Consider the following 19337-nt stretch of genomic DNA (forward strand, 5'->3'; position numbering starts at 1 on the left):
TGCAAATTTTATGCTTTAAACCTAATACCGGTGCCAAACCAGCATGAAATAAGTGATTACTGTATTTTAGCTGATAATAATGACCATACAATCCTACAGCATTCCATAAACTAAATGTTATTACAAGATTCGTTTTCTACAAATAATTATGATATAATTTTAATTATTCCACGATGCTATATTTTTACAATACTTAATTATAATTTGAAAGTTTCACAGTTTTCAAATTGTGAGATTTTTTGGCTTTTGCGCCGTGTCATAAATACGAAAGCTCCGAACTTTTCGCAACTATGTACTGAATCCACCATTAGGGAGGGAAATAAATATAGATACTATATGTTAAAGTGCGTACACACTTAGCGAACGAACAACGAAAGAACGACAAACGAATGCATTCGAAGATTGAAATCGGAACGTGTGTACGTCGCAGCAAAGGCAAACCGATCATTTGGTTTTCCTTCGGAAATGATCCGTCGCTTGTCGGTACATCAAAGGAAGTTGGTATTCGTTGTGGACGGGATTTGCCACTAGCTTGTAGTTCGTAGCAGAACGCAGCGCTTAGTTCAATTTCACTAACAGGATGTCGAAACTGGAGTGGACGGAAGACGCTGTTATAAATCTTATTAATGCATATAGGGAGCAGGAAATTTTATGGAATCCCAAGCATCCTACTTACCACAAATAAAGTAAGAAAACATGATGCTTGGGATGCTATTGGAAAGATGTTCAGCTGCAAGGTAGGCGAGTCAAACACGTGTAAAATTTGAAAATTATTTTTGTTTATTTATTTTCAGTGGATGCATATTTGTTGTTTAATATAGGGAGCAGAAGTCAAAAAGAAAATTGAGTCCCTACAGACATCATTCCAGAGGGAAAGACAGAAGTCCACAAAAAATCTGGAATGAGGAGTGACGAAATGGAACTTGGTTCGCGTATAAATATTGCCTATATGTCGTTCCTTTTGGACAAATTCAAGCCCAGAAAAAACAAAGTTCCAACCTTATGCACACAAAATAATTATTGGCACTGAAAAGTGCCTTTTCCTAAGCATGATGCGCATTCGACAAACACAGACAAATCTCTCTTTTTAGTATTTTAAGATAATTATTGTCAGTGAGGTATCCGTATATTGTAAATTTCCCCTGTCTTGCAGTCGTACCTTAATAAAATCTTCCAGTTCCTCAATTACAGCTGTACATACTTCTAGAACAATCCCGGTAATCAGCTGTTGCGACACTTTGAATAAATACATTAAACTTGTATACGAATATCCTGTAGCAAGATATCGAAGTGTTAATGCTAGACTTTCCTGAATAGATATTGCTTCTCGCCAGCCTGTGTCTTTCTTGGAAATTTTTGGCCCTATTTTGCAAAGTGATATTTCAAAATCTGTTTCTGAAATGCGACAGAAGTTGTGAAACTGTCCCGATTCCATTCGACGTGAATCATTAAGTAAGTCAGTGCCTCTATATTCATTGCGACTTTCGTAGAGAGGCGTCTGCCACAATCACCTTTTGGTTTTTAACTTTCTCTTTGTTAAACTGCCTATAATAACAACGGCCGCACTTGCTATAATTATATTTTCGTTTGCCTTTATTGCGGATGTTTTCTGACAATTTGCTGATGATTTGTACGTTGTTCCAAACAGCGAACGAACAACGAAGTTTTGCTTCATCATTCGTTCGTTGTTCGTTCGCCAAGTGTGTACGCACCTTTAGATTCATTACCAACAGTTCTGGAGAATAGATTTTGTTGCTAACAGGTGGATTCCCATTTACTTAGCTTTCCTGATAATTGAGTCGATACGTACTCCGAAACTTTGGACGTTTTCACGTTTATGGCAGTGTGTAAAAACGTTACAATATTCGCGACTGTATATGAGACTCGCGGATCTCAACCCTGGCCGAAGATGATAATGCCTCCATCATATAATATATGATTTACGACACACGAAAAGAGCTCGGTTCCTGAATGAAAGGGATCCATGCAAAATACCGGCCATTTTCTCTTAAAAGTTTTCTAATCCACGGATATGTGCCTCTGCAGAATCTGTGAGACTACAGCAATATCTGATACTCGTAAAAGACAAATATGAAAAATCAGTTATTACTATTATTTTTTATTTCTACGAGGTTTTTGAAATTTGTAGAAAATAAAGGACCTGAACCGACAGTATTAGGCGTCTAGTATGAAATGGTACATGTACGGTAGATAAAAACTAGCCTATAACTCGAATCTACCAATCAATTTAATTTATTAAATTAGTTCTTTTAGTCAGTTATTTAACGACATTGTATCATGTACTAGGTTATTTAGCGTCGGTGAAATTGCTGATCGCGAGATGGGATACAAGAATTACCTGACATTTGTCTTAGCGTTTGGGAAAATTTCGAAAAAAAAAAAAAAAAGAAAAGCCAACCAGATAATCATTCCAAGCGGAAATGAAATCCACGTGGCATACGCGCTACAGTCTGAGCTACGCTGGAGGCACAAAATAGTAATGAAACCTAATTTCGTAACCCAACTATGCCGACTGGAAATATTACCGTGCTAACCACATGCTATCACCGTAAATGTTGGATGTTCGTTCACCTCTGCTGAGGCATGTGGAGGTGAGACCAGCAGCCTGCTGGCCCTTAATAACATGTCGTGCCACGGATTTAATTTTGATTTAGGCAAACGACCCAAGCGGGCTTTGGACCCGAGTTCAGTTCGTTACCGCTGAGCTACACTGGTGGATATGTAATATAATAATTTTCTTAAGATCATATTGAAAGATTACAGAGAAACTTATTTTTTAGTAATATTATCGGATATCGGAAACTCCACAACAGCACAACGACGGTTTATTTCAAACCAAACTGGACAATGTTCTTCCAGATATTTTACTGTATGGAGTGAACTGACAAATGAAACGGTAGAGTTCCTATCAATAGAAAAATTATTTTGTGAAATATATTAATCATTTTGTACAGAAATCTTTGTGCTTATCGATGAGATTCAATTCCAAATTCTTTCCGATTCCAGACATACAAACTATGCACAGAAAGGTACCAGAAACGGTTGCTCTTTCTTAAAAGATTAATGGACACTAGTTATAAATCCCTTTGTTATAATGAGCGAATTACAGCAGCTCTTTAAAAACCGTACAATATATAAATTAATTCAGATATCTTATTTTTTGTGTTATAAAATGTATTTTGTATATAATTTAGAAAAACAAAATCCATCTTATTTTAATGTGGGCTAAAGACTTCAGTTAAATACTTGTTTTGTGTAACAGTTTCAAGAAACTAAAATATATCCTACATCATTGGTAGAGGTCTAACGTTATAAAATAAATAAATTGCTGCGAAAAACGTAAAACCCAGAAAAAAAATGAGTGCGTCATTTCGTGACACCAAGTTCTTACTTTCACATTACTCTAAGTATAAAGAAAATATCAAATTAATCTATTTAGATATTTCCGCGGAAATACACATTTTCTGTATCCCCTACATATAATGGGTGGTTTTGGTCATGCTGTGTATTGGTCTATGTTTACAGTGCTCTTTCGTTAACTATTTTCCGAATTTTGTTCACAATTAGTATTTATGAATGAATTACACAGACAATACTTTACTTTTCTTTTTTTCTTTAAGAAAATTAAGCTCCCTTTTAGCTCTTTTTTCCACAATGGTTACATTTATTTTATTTTGCCAAGTGACTAGTATGAACTTCTTGAATGCCTGAACGTTTTGTCTGAAGCTTTCGAAAGGATGTATAACTATGTTTCCTAAATGAGAATTTGTGTCTGTTAGTAGGCCTACATTATACAGTCTCATTTACCACATGATCTTATGTGGCATAATAAATATCACGAGAAAGGGTGCTAAATTCCATTTAACTGGAATGTTATTTTGTTTATTTCTTCAAATGTGTGTATGTGTATCTAATGCCTACCCACTTCACTTGAGTGATTCGGGTTCCGCATATTGTGAACATCAAGATTCATAATTTTGTATCAACATTTTTTGTGAATCGTTCATGGTTAAATTGACTCGTAAATACCCAAAAGGAACAAAATTTTCAAATAATTGACAAATCACTGTTTACAGACAGACAAACAACAAAATGACGGATAACTGTATATACAAATATGTAGGTAAGTAGGTATGTAAACAGATAGATAAATTTAGATACATACGCAGACAGACCGACAGACAGACAGACAGACAGACAGACAGACAGACAGACAGACAGACAGACGGACAGACTGGCGGCATGCCAAAACCATTTTTCTCTTAGTTTTCTGTGACGTTAAATGCAAGTATTCCCATGATAATATCAAAAATCAGCTTTTCAACATCACAATACTCTCACTTCGTACTTCGTATAATGTTGAAGTAAAAATTAGTTTTACTTTGATTTCCGATTAATATGTTAGTTCACTTTGTCTATTTTAATATTCATGTTTTGAAAACAGTAATACCTTTTGTGCAGCTACCTTCAATTCTTGGACCTTACTTTCTTCTTGTTGTTGCACAACCTGAAATAAAAGAAAATGATCAATTTCCAACACACAGTGTCCAACAACATAGGCTGTCATATTTATATACATTGTTATTATTTTATATTTATTGGTTTACTAAATTCAGTGACTATTACACTGGTCTGCGTTTCAAAACTTTTTTTCTAAGGTCAAAGATTTTATAACTGATCTTTTATGTTTCTTGCATGCTGAATTAAAAAATATAACTCATTTTGCTCAATCAGGTCAGGTTTCTTTACTAGCCAAGATTTTAGTTAGTATGTATTTACCGAAATAAAATGTACAACAGATAAGAAAAAATGATATTTACTATCACAAAACAGACTTAAGTTCACATCAAATATACATTAAATATATTATGTAGTACATAAATACAGTTAATTTGGAGGAAAGGGCCTTTTCAAGAAATTTCATTACTGTTTCAGACCTTGAAAATTGCACTTGAGACACGGGCCCTAGCTTCCAACTCTGTATAGTGGTAACTTAGTAGGAGAGAGAGACAGGGGTAAAATCAACTATTTCTTGCAGCCCAAAGTAGTCTGGCTTGAGCTTTCTCATTGATGAGACTGATTTAAGGAACGTTCTTACAAAATGAATAGGAAGTGCGAGACTCACCCTGACCAATTTTACTACATTTGTGGTAAAGTCACTATGCCAATCGAAAGTTTAAAATCACTCCATTTGCAAGGAAAATGCACGAATATCATGCCTACTTTGGTGTCAAAATTGGTGATCAGGAGAAACCTTTCGTATCTCGTGTGTGCTGCACTTTCTTCAACACCATCTGGGAAGCAAGACTAGCCTGAAACCGGTTCACACAACGCTCTGTCAGAAGCTCCCGTGGATCCTAAAAAATTATATTTTCGCCGCTGCACATCAAATGTGGCCTAATGACAAATTTTGTCAAGGCACTCAACAAAGAAAAAAGAGCTCTTGCTTTCCTAGGTCAGAAATTTCTACATGTCAGTGAGGCCAAACTAATAGCAGGTATTTTTTATGGCCTTCAAATCAGGAAGCTTATGAATGATGCTAAATTCAATGATCATAAAAAGGATAAAGAGCGTAATGCCTGGCTCGCATTGAAGTCCATTATTAAGAACTTTCTGGGCAACCATAGGAGCTCAGAGTAGAAACATGCTGTTGAGAAACTCCTGCGCAGCTACCAGGCTCTTGGTGCATGTATGTCCATAAGATGCACTTCCTCAGCTCGCATTTAGATTACTTTCCTGAAAACTGTGGGGAATACAGAGAGGAGCAAGGCTAGCGCTTTCATAGAGACATTCGAGTGAAGAAATAGAGATACCAGAATCGTTGGGATGTAAACATGCTTGCAGACTATTGCTAGCAGGTTACCTCAAGAGGAATTTTCCAGACGCAAAACACGCACGAAAGTCCTTGAAAAGGTCCTTCCTTCCACAATAACGGTGTTCGTGTTTCATTCTATATAAATATTTTACTATTTACGCAAATCTAAGTCTGACTTATAACCATAATTAGTATAGTCTAATAACTATAAGATACAATTTATCTCTGAAATATCATCTTTTTAAAAAATGCGATAGCAAGAAAACCTGACCTGACTGAGCAAAATGAGTTATATTTCTGAATTCAGCATGCACTAAATATAAAAGAACAGCTATGAAAATGTTGACCTGAAAAATGACGCAGACCAGTGTTATAGGTCAGATGTCTTTGTCAATATGAGCCGTTCAGAGCAGAAGTGGTGTAAGTCAAGAATGGGTAATGAGGGTTAAAGTAAATATTACGTAAAATATAGCGCGAAGTAGCAATTAATATTCACTTTATTTAAACTATTAGTAGCCAGTGGATAGGAAGAACGACATATTAATTGCTACTTTGCGCTGTGTTTTACAGAATTTTTACTTTAAACCTCATTATCCAATTTTGACTTACACCACTTTTGCTCTGAAGGGCTCATATATCTTATGAACACATTTAAAAATCGGGCGCATCACGATTTTCTCAGACACATCGCGAAATTCCCGAAGGGAAGCATGGAGATCTTATTCTAATATTTCACTTCTGCCCTCTCCTTTGCAGATTGTAAAGCAACAAAGAGCCTAGACTCTAACAGGATGTATTTGAATGATTTTATATGCAGAAATAAAGAAGAATATTTTATTGTTTGAATATAATTCGTGACATTTGCATGTATGGGCCTACTCATGTTTCTCACCAGAACAATTACAATAAAACTATTATAGTAACTGGAAATGGGAGAACTACTATGCGAAGACAGATCTAACCTAGCTACATTGGTAATTAGAGGGCATTTAGATTGGAACTGCTGAATCAAATATTTCGAAACAATACTCGTCACCAACTAAATGATTTGCACTGACAGATACAGCGTCGAAACATAATCTCTCTCAAATCATTGTTCATAACTAGATGTGGCCGGGTAGTTCTAAATACGTGAACGTCACGAAATTTGCTCGTATATAAAGTCCTCATTTTCACTTCAACTCTCAACTTATCTATTTTTCATAATACAGTTTTGAGAGAATATTTGGAAGTACACTGTACGTAAGGAAGTAAAATTACAATATTTGATGTACCATTATTAACATCTATTACAAAATACAAATATCAAATAAAATAATACTGAATGAATATGTTTAACACTAAACACAAACTGCGTGCCCAAATCGCACACGCACATCCATTAATTTTAATGTTGTATATTTATTTCAATGGTTTTAATTATGAATTATTTTTAGAATAGTCTTTTTAACATTTTATTTATAAATAATTGGTTATTTAAAATACTTATATAAAAATAATTGCATGCATACACTCATGAATTTCCACATAAAGAAGTGACAGTAGGTTGTGCTGATAATTTGAAAAGTACGGAATATAATTAAAGTAGCATTATATATTACAAATATAGTTTAAAATCTATCTAATGTTTAAGTATCTATTCTTACAAACAAAGAAATTATTTTGAAATGGTTATAATGCATTTATCTTAAATTTTACGCGGAAGACAAATTTCTACTATTACCCACGACGGGAATCGAACCTCGAACAATTTGGTTAGGAAGCGCACACGCTATCCACATAGCCACCACGGCGGAATAAAAGGTAATTACGCAATTATTTTTCAGTCTCTCAGACAAATTTATATAAGCTTACTGTACTTAATAATCGATCAAAATTAAGAAATTATAAATCCAAATAGGCCTGCATTAATATACCAACTAACTATATCAGTCACGGCAATCTTTTGTCGAGACAAGATTGCTTTCGAACAGTATCAGAAACAAAATTAATTTTAATTCTATAGTTATAGGAGAAAGAAACTTCTATATTATTACCTTGTCTCCAGTTTTGATTATGGAGGACTTCCTTCGAGTCTCTACCTTCATTTCTGTTACCTGAATATCAATAGAAAGAATATTATGTGAGAACATATTTTATAAATGTAAAAATACCATTAACAGCACAGGACGGAAAACCCACCTGAAAAAGAGCAAGTATGTGTGTATATATGTGTACAGTATATACTTGTGTATACTGTATGTGTGTTAATTTTGTCGTTTAAGAAATGCGTTAATAGAAGGTGTTGTATTACAAACAGTTATATAAGCACAGGCATGGTAAAGCATGTCAGTTCATAAATTGTATTTATTTTATACAGCAATCGTTTCAAATTAGCGATGATAACAATTATTCGCTTTTAGAATGTGAAACTTAGATGAAAATTCCCTCCTTGTTCAACTTTTTATAAAATTTAGGTATAATATTTAATATCTGAAGATTTTTGGTTTTAAAAGATAGTCATTCGGACACTGCACATAAATACGCTGTCATTTTTAAGTAGAACAATGCTAAAAAGACCATCACAAATTAGTTTCCAAACTTTCTCTGAAAATTTACATAACTCCAACACATCTGGATGTGTTTGAATCGTTTTTTTTCCTTTGTTTCCCTTCCATCTTTGTGTGGTCTTTCAAATGATTGCAGAGACAATGCAGCAGGGCTACAACATTTCATTCATCATGCTCCAGATAAGTAGTTCAGTGTGACGACGGACTGAATTATATATATATATATATATATATATATATATATATATATATATAAGCAAATCATGAATTTGGAATATATATATGTACAGGGTGTTTCCGGGCTAGTATTACAAACTTCCAGGGATGAAGGGGAAGGGCACATGAATCGATTTGAGATAAGGAACCCTGGTCCAGAAATGACTGAGTCGAAAATTATAAGCAAAAATAGTTGTTGTGTGGAAATGGAATTGTAATTTTGCACCACATGCCCTCCTTCCCTTAACCTTTGGAACAGTCGTGGAAAGATGGTATGTGCCGGATGTCTCCTGCTTGGGTACTTGATCCGATACAATCTGTGAGCTTGTCTACTGTTTCCATTGGCTCATCCGTATTCGAAAATCAGGTCTGCATATTCCGCTCCATTTCACTACGACTGATCGACAGGACACTGCAACTTGTACACATACAATGCTGTCTACAGACGTGCATACCAGGGCCGACCATGTCCGTTACACATTACTCTATCTGCATTGCTTTAGGGTAGTTAGCTGTCCCCACCCATCAGACAGCGCACTGAATGAAATACTATAAGTAGACAACGTAAACAACGTCAGATGAATACAGTATGTGTAAGATGTACAGATAAATACACATAAATAAGGTGTACAGAGGAATAAAATTATTTCATTTCCACACAACTATTTTTACTTGTAACTTTCGACTCTGTCATTTCCGGACCAGGGTTCCTTATCTCAAATTGATACATGTGCCCTTCCCCATCATCCCTGAAAGTTTGTAACACTAGCCCGGAAACATCCTGTATATATACATCATACTCATGCCATTGGACTTTGCTTATATCCATGAATTAATAAGTATAAGCCTACAGATAATTTTGAATGATCATTCCTCTTTTGATTATCACGTGACTACATTGAAATTTATTATGAATTTTTGTTACATACAGGTAAACCGTAAGTAATGTAATTAATTTCAGAGGATTATGCTTTCAGATATTTTGAACAAAAAAGTTTAATAAAACTTTGCTCGTTTTTGCTCCCTTTCCGAAATAAAAATTGTTTTATGTTAAACATTTCATAACTTGTTTTGGGAAAGCCATTGATTGAATTCCCAATATGTTCAGTCAATTTAAGAGAGGTATTATGATACTAAATGATTGAAGGAATTTTAGTTTTATGCTTTAAATGTGCAGAACTTTCGTCCGAACAAATGTGACATTTTAAAATTTATTTTGAGAACGAAAAGTTACATTTGTTCGGATCAAATTCCTGCAGATTTGAAGGAAAAAAAACTAAAATTCTTTCAGTCATTTATTGAGATAATACACTGCTATCTTAAATTGATTTAGCATATTGGGAATTAAAACAATGGTTTTCCCAAAACACGCTATGAAATTTTTCCATATAAAACAATTTTTATCTCGAAAAAGAAGCAAAAACGAACAAAACGTTTTTGTTTTAATGTCTCAAAGAATGATCGCCTAAAATTAATGACATTACTTACGGTTCATCCTGTATACTTGTTTATATACTAACTATTTCAAAATGTATTCTGTCAATCACAATATCAAAACTACGTTACTCCTTATTTTGAATTAAAGAGTATATTGTTGTAGTAAGTTTAAAATTTGGTTTTATAATATGTGCCAGTTTATTAAAATGTAGGAGCGAGTCTTTACAAGTAGAAATTATTCACCACGTCATTATAGAAATTTCATGTTACTGATAAATTGTCAGTAGCGTAAGTATGATCCAAAATTTATGTAATAGTAAATGATAGGATATTCATTCATTCATTTAGTGTTCTGCCCAAGGGCAGGTCTTTCACTGAAAACCCAGCATTCTCCAATCTGTCCTACTTTCTGCCTTCCTCTTCGTTTCCTCATATCGTCGCCTGAATGCAAGAACTAGGTAACTCGAAATTTGCGTTTTTTAGTCATATCTTTTATAGCATAGAAAAAATCGCACAAAATGTAATACAAGAACTAGGTAACTGATCTAACTGACATTTGTTTTCCAATGTAACAAATAGGTAAAAGAAAACGAGACATATTCCTTAGTGCAATAAATAAGTAAATAGGCAATGTCACAAAATAGAAAAAAATCAAGTTACCTACTTCTTGCATTCAGGTGACGATATGATCTATATATCTTAATGTCGTCTATGATCTGATATCTTCTTCTATATAGGATATATAGCTTTTTAATTTTTTTTTTCGTAAGATCAATGATATAACAGCAGACAGTGATAGCTATTCTTTCATATTATATCGAAGTGTCCATAATGCGTATATTAACCGAATATATCATTACCACCATCATGAAATTAAGGAAAGAATCACAGTATTGAGAAATGCGGTCTCTGCTTATGACACATCTGGAGAAACCATTCCATTCGTCCCAAAAGTCGACGCCTATAAATTTTCGTTGTTAAGTATAATTATGAATTGTTAGAGGGAATATTATTATAATCTGTGCACTTCGAACTGGTGGCTCAAGGTCACATACAAACGTACAAAAGAACAAACCACGCACGAGTCACTGAACTGAAAACTGTGAACTGAAGCACTGGTAATTCCGGCTGTCCCAGCTGACTTTAGTTAAGGAGAATGGTCCAGGATTGGGATAAGCACACGTGGAAAATGCAGTCCATTGCTTGACCTTGAGCCGCTAGTTCGAAATGCACACATTATAGTGAGAGTTAAATTAAAAATACACTCCTTTCTAAAATAAGTGGTAAGCAGTATTTACCGCACTTCCCTCTATAAGCTCTATCAAGTTATGAAATAACACTCTAATTTCATATATAGTAAGTACATAGAGCACCAACTTTCCAGGAACTTCAGTTCCTGAACCACGCTAGGTTAGCCGTTTAGCTTTATCAATTTGAGATCATATAATGATAAGCAACCAATACGTAAGGGTTTCGTTAATTCAAAAATGTTAAATCTCTAAAACATTGTGATTCACTACAGAGTTAATTTGAGCAAATATTACGTAATATTTCATAAATTCAGTGATTAAACTGTGTATTATTAGGCATGTTACAATACAAAGTTGTTAGTGTCGGTACAGAAAGATTATTAATTAAAGTTACATTTTCATTTTAATTTCTTTAGTTAAATGTTGAATATAATAATGCAGTTAGAAGTAGTAGAGGTTTATAAAGAGAGTAAGGTACATTTCTTCACTGAAGTATGAAAGGTGCGGCAATTATTTTCCAGAAAATCACCGGTGTATCAGTACCTACCGGTAATGTTATCCAGCAAAATATGTATTATGGTAGTTGGATGTTGCACCTGTACGTACAAAAATTATTGAAGATAGAGATAGTGAAGAATCAACTAAACAAACTGTAAAAACAAATCATGACTTAAGAATGAAGACAAAAAAGAAGAAAAAGAACAAGAAGGAGGAAAATAAATATATGTACATTAAGATATTAGAAATATAGTCATCACTTATGGAGAAAATGTATAGAAAAAAGAAGATACAACGGGTCCGTAAGTTAAAGAAATATCCATTGCAAATTACATGCAAAGAGGAAACGAGAGACAAAGAAGAAAAAATACCAGTTAAATCTGAGAATGCAATTTATGATTCAGCACAAAGCAATGAATACCGTACTGCAAATATGAGTAAGAAATAAGTTTCTCTATAATCTTTCAATATTTAAAAATGCTTCATGTTTATCTTTAATAACTCTTAAATATTTAACTGCAATTGTAAAAGTCATTCATTGCTTTGCAGGAAATACAAGTTGACATGAAATTCCTAACTATGAATGTACCTATACTAATACAATATGCAAGAAAATTTACATGTGACAAAATAAACCTTCATTTGTCGGACAGATTAAAAAGACTTATAATTAATGAACTCTAATACTGAGAGATTCAAATCATTAATTCATAATCTGATGAAATTCTGACAATGAAAAATACGTTCCTGGCTAATACCAAAGTGACATAATGCAGAAAGTTGAGTTCAATAAATGAAGACATTTCCAAGAAAATTCCATACCTTTTCAACTTTACCAGGCCCTTCTAATTCATCCGATTTTCTTCTGTCTTTCTTCACACCATTTTTCAACTAAAAATAGAAAATCATTTCTATTATGGACAAATGTCCACAACATCTAAAAAAAAGATAGTTCTCAGATTTCATAATAAAGATTAATATGATGTATTTTAAATTTAATTTATGATATAATCTTTTAATGTAAAGTTGTTTATATACTTTGAAATTTTAAAATACTCATTTCTTCATCAATTTAATTATGTTGTAATTAGTCAATATTATTTAACAAAATTACATTACATATTCAATTTTAATTAGTACAATTAATTAGAGAACATATTAATTCAAACATCATTGGAGAGAAGAAAGAACAGATCGTAGAGAAGATAGTAATAAAGAAAGAACAAGAGAAAGAACGGAAATAGATTTGCAGGAAACAGTGAAGAGCACCTGTGTAGTTGTAAAAAATCTGGAAAGCAACACGTAACCAAGATGAGGTTTTTGAAGAAAGAAACAATGGTAATAGAAGAATATGAAATGGTTCAAAGTAAAGTAACAAGAAAGAGAAATAAAAAATATGATAGAATAAAAGAGACTCGAAGAACAGCGAGAGTCTGAACCAAAAAATGTTTGCCTTCTTACGCTTATTTTTCATCAGTTGTAATTCAAGCACAACTTGAACAATGTTGTCGCAGCGTTTCAATAGTCCCTACATAGCAACACACACTCAGGCAACAGAGGTCACTGGCTGCCTTAACACATTCGTCTGCAAAAATATTCTTTCATCCAATTTATATACAATAACTCGGTGATCTCATGCAAAAATATGTGAAGTAACATAAAATTATGTTCATTATTTACATAAATGTAAGAAATATTTGCTCAATGTACACAACATTTTCAGTGACAGTTTCGAGATTTCCAAAGCTATGAAGCTATAGCTATCTTCACACCAATTACATAATTGCCTGTAATCATGCGTTCCTATTTCTGTGTCTTATACTTCGATAACAACATTTAAATTATTGTGAACAAAGAGTCATTCGTATTGTTAACTAGCTACATACATAATTACCTGAAAATATTTCCAACTCTTTTACATCTTTATCTTACTAAATTATTCGTGAAAATTACAAATAAATTTATTAGAACTGTTTCAATACAGTTCTAACAAATTTTAATACTTTGCACAATATATCAAACAAGGTTTCACTTTAAACAATTCATAACGATCTAAACACATGAAACTTGAAGTGTCTCTGCGGGCCATGAAATGTTGATGTAGCGAGTAAAAGAGGGGAAAAGTGGACATAAATATGCATACATTGAACAGTTTTCATAATGCCGCCTGATGATTGTGTTACGTGCACATATACTACAGTATAAGAATTATTAAAGTCATTCTTATTTAAGATGTTAGATATAGGTATGAAGTTTAAAAGTGATCACAAGGGTGGCGGAAAATTCTGTTACACATATATATTCTGTAATTATTGAACTCATTCTTAAAAGAATATATTGTTATATATGCATAAGGTTCACGAACAATTAAGTCTGCATCATCATTGAATGTCGGTTAGATATAAGTGGGATATTGGTTAATTCTTTTGATTTCTTTTTTCAGAATAGTAAAACATTTTTCACATTTATGTTTCACCACTATTAACAGTACTAGTAACAGATCCAATTAGAACTTTCACATTGTACTCATTGTATTCACATATATGAAATAATTTATCATATTATTCATTGTTCGATACACTCTTTTAACACTAATAATCACTGAATAACTTTATGATACGTTTACTGTGTTAACTTTTGCAATTTACCTGGCTGACTAGTTTTGAAGTTTCACTAGGCTTCGGACAATGAAGAATAACATTTCGAAACTAGTCAGCGAGATAAACTGGAAAAGTTAACACAGTAAAGATATCATAAAGTTATTCAGTGACTTTATTATATTTAGAGCTTAATTATAATAATTACACTATTGACACGACTAAACCCTGCTTTCAATTCATACCAAAAGTATTGCATTCTTTCATATCAAGTCCTAAAAATAAATACTTTTTTTTACTATTACTGTTACTAAAGACAACAAATTGACAGCAGAAACTCCATTTCCTTCTTTCAAAATAAGACCTATAACCCACATTGTTAGCATGGATCTGTCACTGTAATGAAAGGCGATGTTACTTTTTTATTTAATTCAGAGTAAGTAATAGGTCTTCACATTATTTTAAGGGTACTGTTCACTCAAAATGCACCTGAAGGAAGCTCATATATACAGCTCAGTAATATTAATTCACATCAATTATGTTAAGACAATGAATCTTGAAAGAAAAAAAAAAAAATTCAAAATTTAAGTACTGGTATACACAGAACTACATCTTGTTTTCCGTACAGTCAAACACGATCATTATCAACAGTAGGTTTAAGGCAGCTTATATCACTTCGTGAACTTTTCAAGCGAGTTGTATTCCACTTAATTACAATATATTTGTACAATATCGTATCTTTCTACTTCTTGTACAAAAATATTAAGAAAAATATGCAACACTACTCTCTTGAAATGAGATAGTGGGACAAAGTTACCCTAACTAAAGTGTTATTCTAATTGAGAACAACCAATTTAAAATCTATAATTTATCTCCTTTCAAGATTCATTTTGTATACCCGTACTTAGTCTATTCATGTTCCTTTCATTCGTTTAGTTAATAATAATGTATGTACAATAATATTGATGACAGCCATGATGAGCTTTCAAAATGTCTAATCACGCTCTTCTGGAAAATGAAAAATTGTATACGGATTTGTTGCTCCCAGCCTCTTCGGAGGTATATAAACTGCATCAGGTTATTGTCTTCTGTACACAGTGTGAGAAAACGTGTTCTGAATTTCTCCTTGGCGTATCAGATCTTCCTGTATCTTCCTTTAAAACAAAAACACACTGGTTATCAAAAGAGTTCTTTCCGAAAATTAAACTCCATTTTCTGAAAATGTGTATCACTGTATAGTTCCATTAAGGGGTTTTGTCTCATCATTCGGTCATCAAAAATAAATATAAGGTATGCATGAAAAATAAGAGTTAGTTCCTATGAAGAAGTAAGAAATGTAATGTTTAAAGAAAGTGAATATATGCTGGAAGTTATAGAGAAAGAAGAACGATAATTTCCAGAATTATACTTTTGAAGAAGAATAAGAAAGAACTTCAAGAGGTACAAATGGAAGTGTATTTACAATTTTAATGGGGTATTTTGGTGAGGGCCATTTACTCGGACGTACTTCCTACCTGGCCGTCAACAGATTTCTCAGGGGCTGGAGCCGTAGCCTTAGGGTCTCTTTTTACAGGTTTCAGTTGAATCATGTGAAAGGGTACATCTTTCACCTCCATCGTTGGCTTTTTCTTTTGTTTTTTATCTGTTGTATCATCAGTACCTGGTTTCTTAAGCTGTCCTGGCTTCAATTGCCCCTTTGGTCCTGAATCATCTAATTCTTTTTTCTCGCCATTTTGTTCGGGTTTCTCTATTCGCCGAACATGTACATCTTCATCTTTTACACTAATTTCCTGTTTCTTAACCTTATCTATTCCACGGTCAGAATCCATGTCTTCTTTTTTCTGAAGTGTAACAGAGTAAATGTTTGGAGGCACAAGAACACTGAAATGCGAATTACTCACAAAAACTGGTGATAGTTTTAATTATATCAATTAAAGATTACATTTTTCTCAAGATTGCACATCGAACTGATGCAATCAAAAGTGATTATGGACTGAGAATTCACTCTGTACTGCATAAACATTATTTTTTTAAATTTATTTTTCTTTTAACTTGCACCAAAATATTGTTAAAAAAGGCTACGATAGTTTAAGTGGTCAAAAGATGAAAAGAAGTCTATAGCTGTAGTAAGAACACAGAATTTATTTACCATAGGTTATCAGTTTCAAATTGACTTTAGATTTTCCTCTTTTACTATTTAATTCAGACATTAATATCTAAGGAGCAGAGAGAAAAAGAGAGAGAACGATGATACACAAACCTGATCTATGTAGGCCTAATTTTGAGTTTTACAACATTCAAAAAAAATTTTTCCGACGCTGACAAATTTCGTCTGAAATGGGGCCATTTTCTCTACCCGGAAAGATTTTTTTACGTAATAATTCTCTAAATCATGTATTGTGGAAATTTCGATGATTTGCGCAACAAAACACGAAAGATTAATTTTGCTGGATATAATTTTATAAGGCATAAAATCTGCTTCTAAGCAGAGGTTCGCCATTCGAAACTATCGGTACTACTACAAAATATATGCAGTTTTTATTAGTTTTTATGTCTGGCAATGTGGCAGTTAATTTCCCAAGAAGTCTTGCGTCATTTAAGCCCCTACATTGAGTGAAGTAGTTCCCATCTAATTAAAAATATTATGACTTAAATCTCTATTCTTTTGGCGGAGATAAGATATTCAGTATATTATGTCAGTAACTCTCAATTTCTCACTCATACTGTACCTTATCCCATATTTAAGAGAGTAAAATTTACTTCTGTGTTCCCAACTCCAAAACGAAACTTTTACAGAAACTTATATTGCAGTACTATCTTAGCCCTTTTTTTAATCAAATTTCACTTATTTCATCCAAATTATTTTGTTTTTCAAAATATCTTAGACTTTCTTATTATATCACCAATATTTTGTGAATATTATATAATACAGAGTAATACTAATTATACAAACAATAATTTAACAAGGATTACTAGACAACTGTTTTACATACTTATACTCCAAATTAATCATGTATATCTATTGTATTTATAAAAATATCTCCTAATAAGCTCATCTTCACAAATTAAAACGATAACGAGACATTTAATGTAAAAGAATATTAAGATTAGTATTGTCTGTACTGGTGAAAGATTTCAGCATAAAACAACACAAGTACATAAAACTTCTAATCATTCCTTCACAATGATTGAATTGCACTTAAATAACTTGTCATACATGTACACCAGTACTTATGCTAGACTGTATGTCATCAATTCATTCATCTTAAAAAATGTTTTAATATCCACAAAAGGAATCCTTAAAAATATATTCTTCTGATATTGTCTGCATTTAAAATAAATTTAATAAAATATATACCAGTATAAGTCATATAATAGATAATTAAAAATTATCTCAATTTGATTAAAAACACCTTAGCCCTGCTAAGTGAAAAAATAAATGTGCTGTTTTCTTTTAATTAAATACAAAATTCTAATAAGTATGGAATGGAAAAAAATTGGGGAAATTATGGCAGAAAGAAAGGATAAATTACTGAACAAAAAAGTATTTCCACTAGATTACATGTAATACGTAAAACCATATCAGATTGAAATCATTCCTTCTGAAAACGGAAAAAGTGTAAATAATTATAAAAGAAATACACAGTACAATAATTGCAAATTATTATTAAAGAATTATTAAATATAGAGCTAGATAAATTGATAGTGTACAAGCCAATAATCGAAAATAATTCTATTAAACGACTAAAACTTTTTATACGTAAAGAATAGTGAAATCTTTGTAAAATGGAATGTTAAAGAAGACAACGAGATCATCTCAAGAATGGCAGTATGTGTGTTTCTGCTTACGAAATTCTTGAAATGCATAATTTGAAAAGGTTATTAATGAAATATTCATTTGTAACTTAGTGAATATAACTCTTTCTTACTAGTAGTAGTTGCAGGCAGTATTGATCACATTCAAATGTTATTCGAAAGGAAAACATATTATTACACTTCGCTGAGTGAAGAGTAAGAGGAGGAAAAATAAAAAAAAAAATCACTGTTACATGAAATATCTTAAGACTGAAACACAAAATCTACTAAATATCTACATAAAACTCAATATAAAAAGTACTTGTAGAGTTAACTATGCACAGAATTAATTTGCGATATTGTCTAAAGATAATTCAAATTAGGCCTAAATATAAAAATTAAAATAACGGTACATATTTAATGGAATGTATTTTAGACATTATTCATCAATACTTATTTCATGAGCAACGGAGATTTAATATACAAAATTCATAAAATATGTCAGAAATTTGTTGACTGAATTAAAATTAAAATCTTAAGTGATAAGAATTAGTTCCCAAGTATTCAATTTCGACTGGTTAGTAGTTATACCAATGAACAAAATCTCAAAATGAAAACCGTACTGATAGTAGGCGTAGCTAAAATTCCACAATTTTCTCTATTCGCTTTTTGTAATGTTAGACAGAAAAGAACGAGACGATATTACAAAATAAATTAGTAAATAAAGAACAGTCAAATAATTTCCTAAACAGGCAGAATATAAAATTTGAGAATTATAAACATTGGTTTAAACATTAACAAATCCAACAAATTTAAATTAAATTAAACAATACTCGGTAAAAGCCAGTCACTGCTTTGATGGCATAAAATATACCGGTATTATAAAAATCACTTCACATCTACGATACTGTACTTGTTTCTATTCAGGTAACTCCTTTATCAACTTTTTATGAACTACATACATGAAGGGTACCGGTAAAGCATTATCGTGTTAATTATGTTTTGATTAGCGTGATAATTTTCGTAATTTTAATTACTTTAACGTAGTGTCACACAAAGGGTAGGTTTTTAACGCAAATTAAATAGCAATTTTAAAATAATTTTAGAATGCAACGGAGGGAAAACGTGTTTCGTAATTTTCTTCAAAATCAGCGCATTG

General features: G+C 32.3%; 1 protein-coding gene across 44 annotated transcripts in view; it reads right to left on the bottom strand.

The window, feature by feature from the left end:
* The window catches only part of bt (projectin protein bent), a 408836-nt gene that overhangs the window by 213459 nt on the left and 176040 nt on the right, over window positions 1-19337 (bottom strand). For 34 of the 44 annotated variants that reach the window (XM_069837452.1, XM_069837423.1, XM_069837454.1 and 31 more), the window contains 4 exons: window positions 15898-16224; window positions 12609-12677; window positions 7873-7932; window positions 4472-4528 (listed from right to left, as the gene is read on the bottom strand). In XM_069837452.1, the coding sequence (XP_069693553.1) occupies window positions 4472-4528; window positions 7873-7932; window positions 12609-12677; window positions 15898-16224 (513 nt within the window). The remainder of the gene's footprint in view (window positions 1-4471; window positions 4529-7872; window positions 7933-12608; window positions 12678-15897; window positions 16225-19337) is intronic. The other 10 variants (XM_069837440.1, XM_069837438.1, XM_069837435.1 and 7 more) reach the window with 2 other exon arrangements.

The sequence above is a fragment of the Periplaneta americana genome, chromosome 10 (genome assembly GCF_040183065.1).
Source record: "Periplaneta americana isolate PAMFEO1 chromosome 10, P.americana_PAMFEO1_priV1, whole genome shotgun sequence".
NCBI classification, from domain to species: Eukaryota; Metazoa; Arthropoda; class Insecta; order Blattodea; family Blattidae; genus Periplaneta; species Periplaneta americana.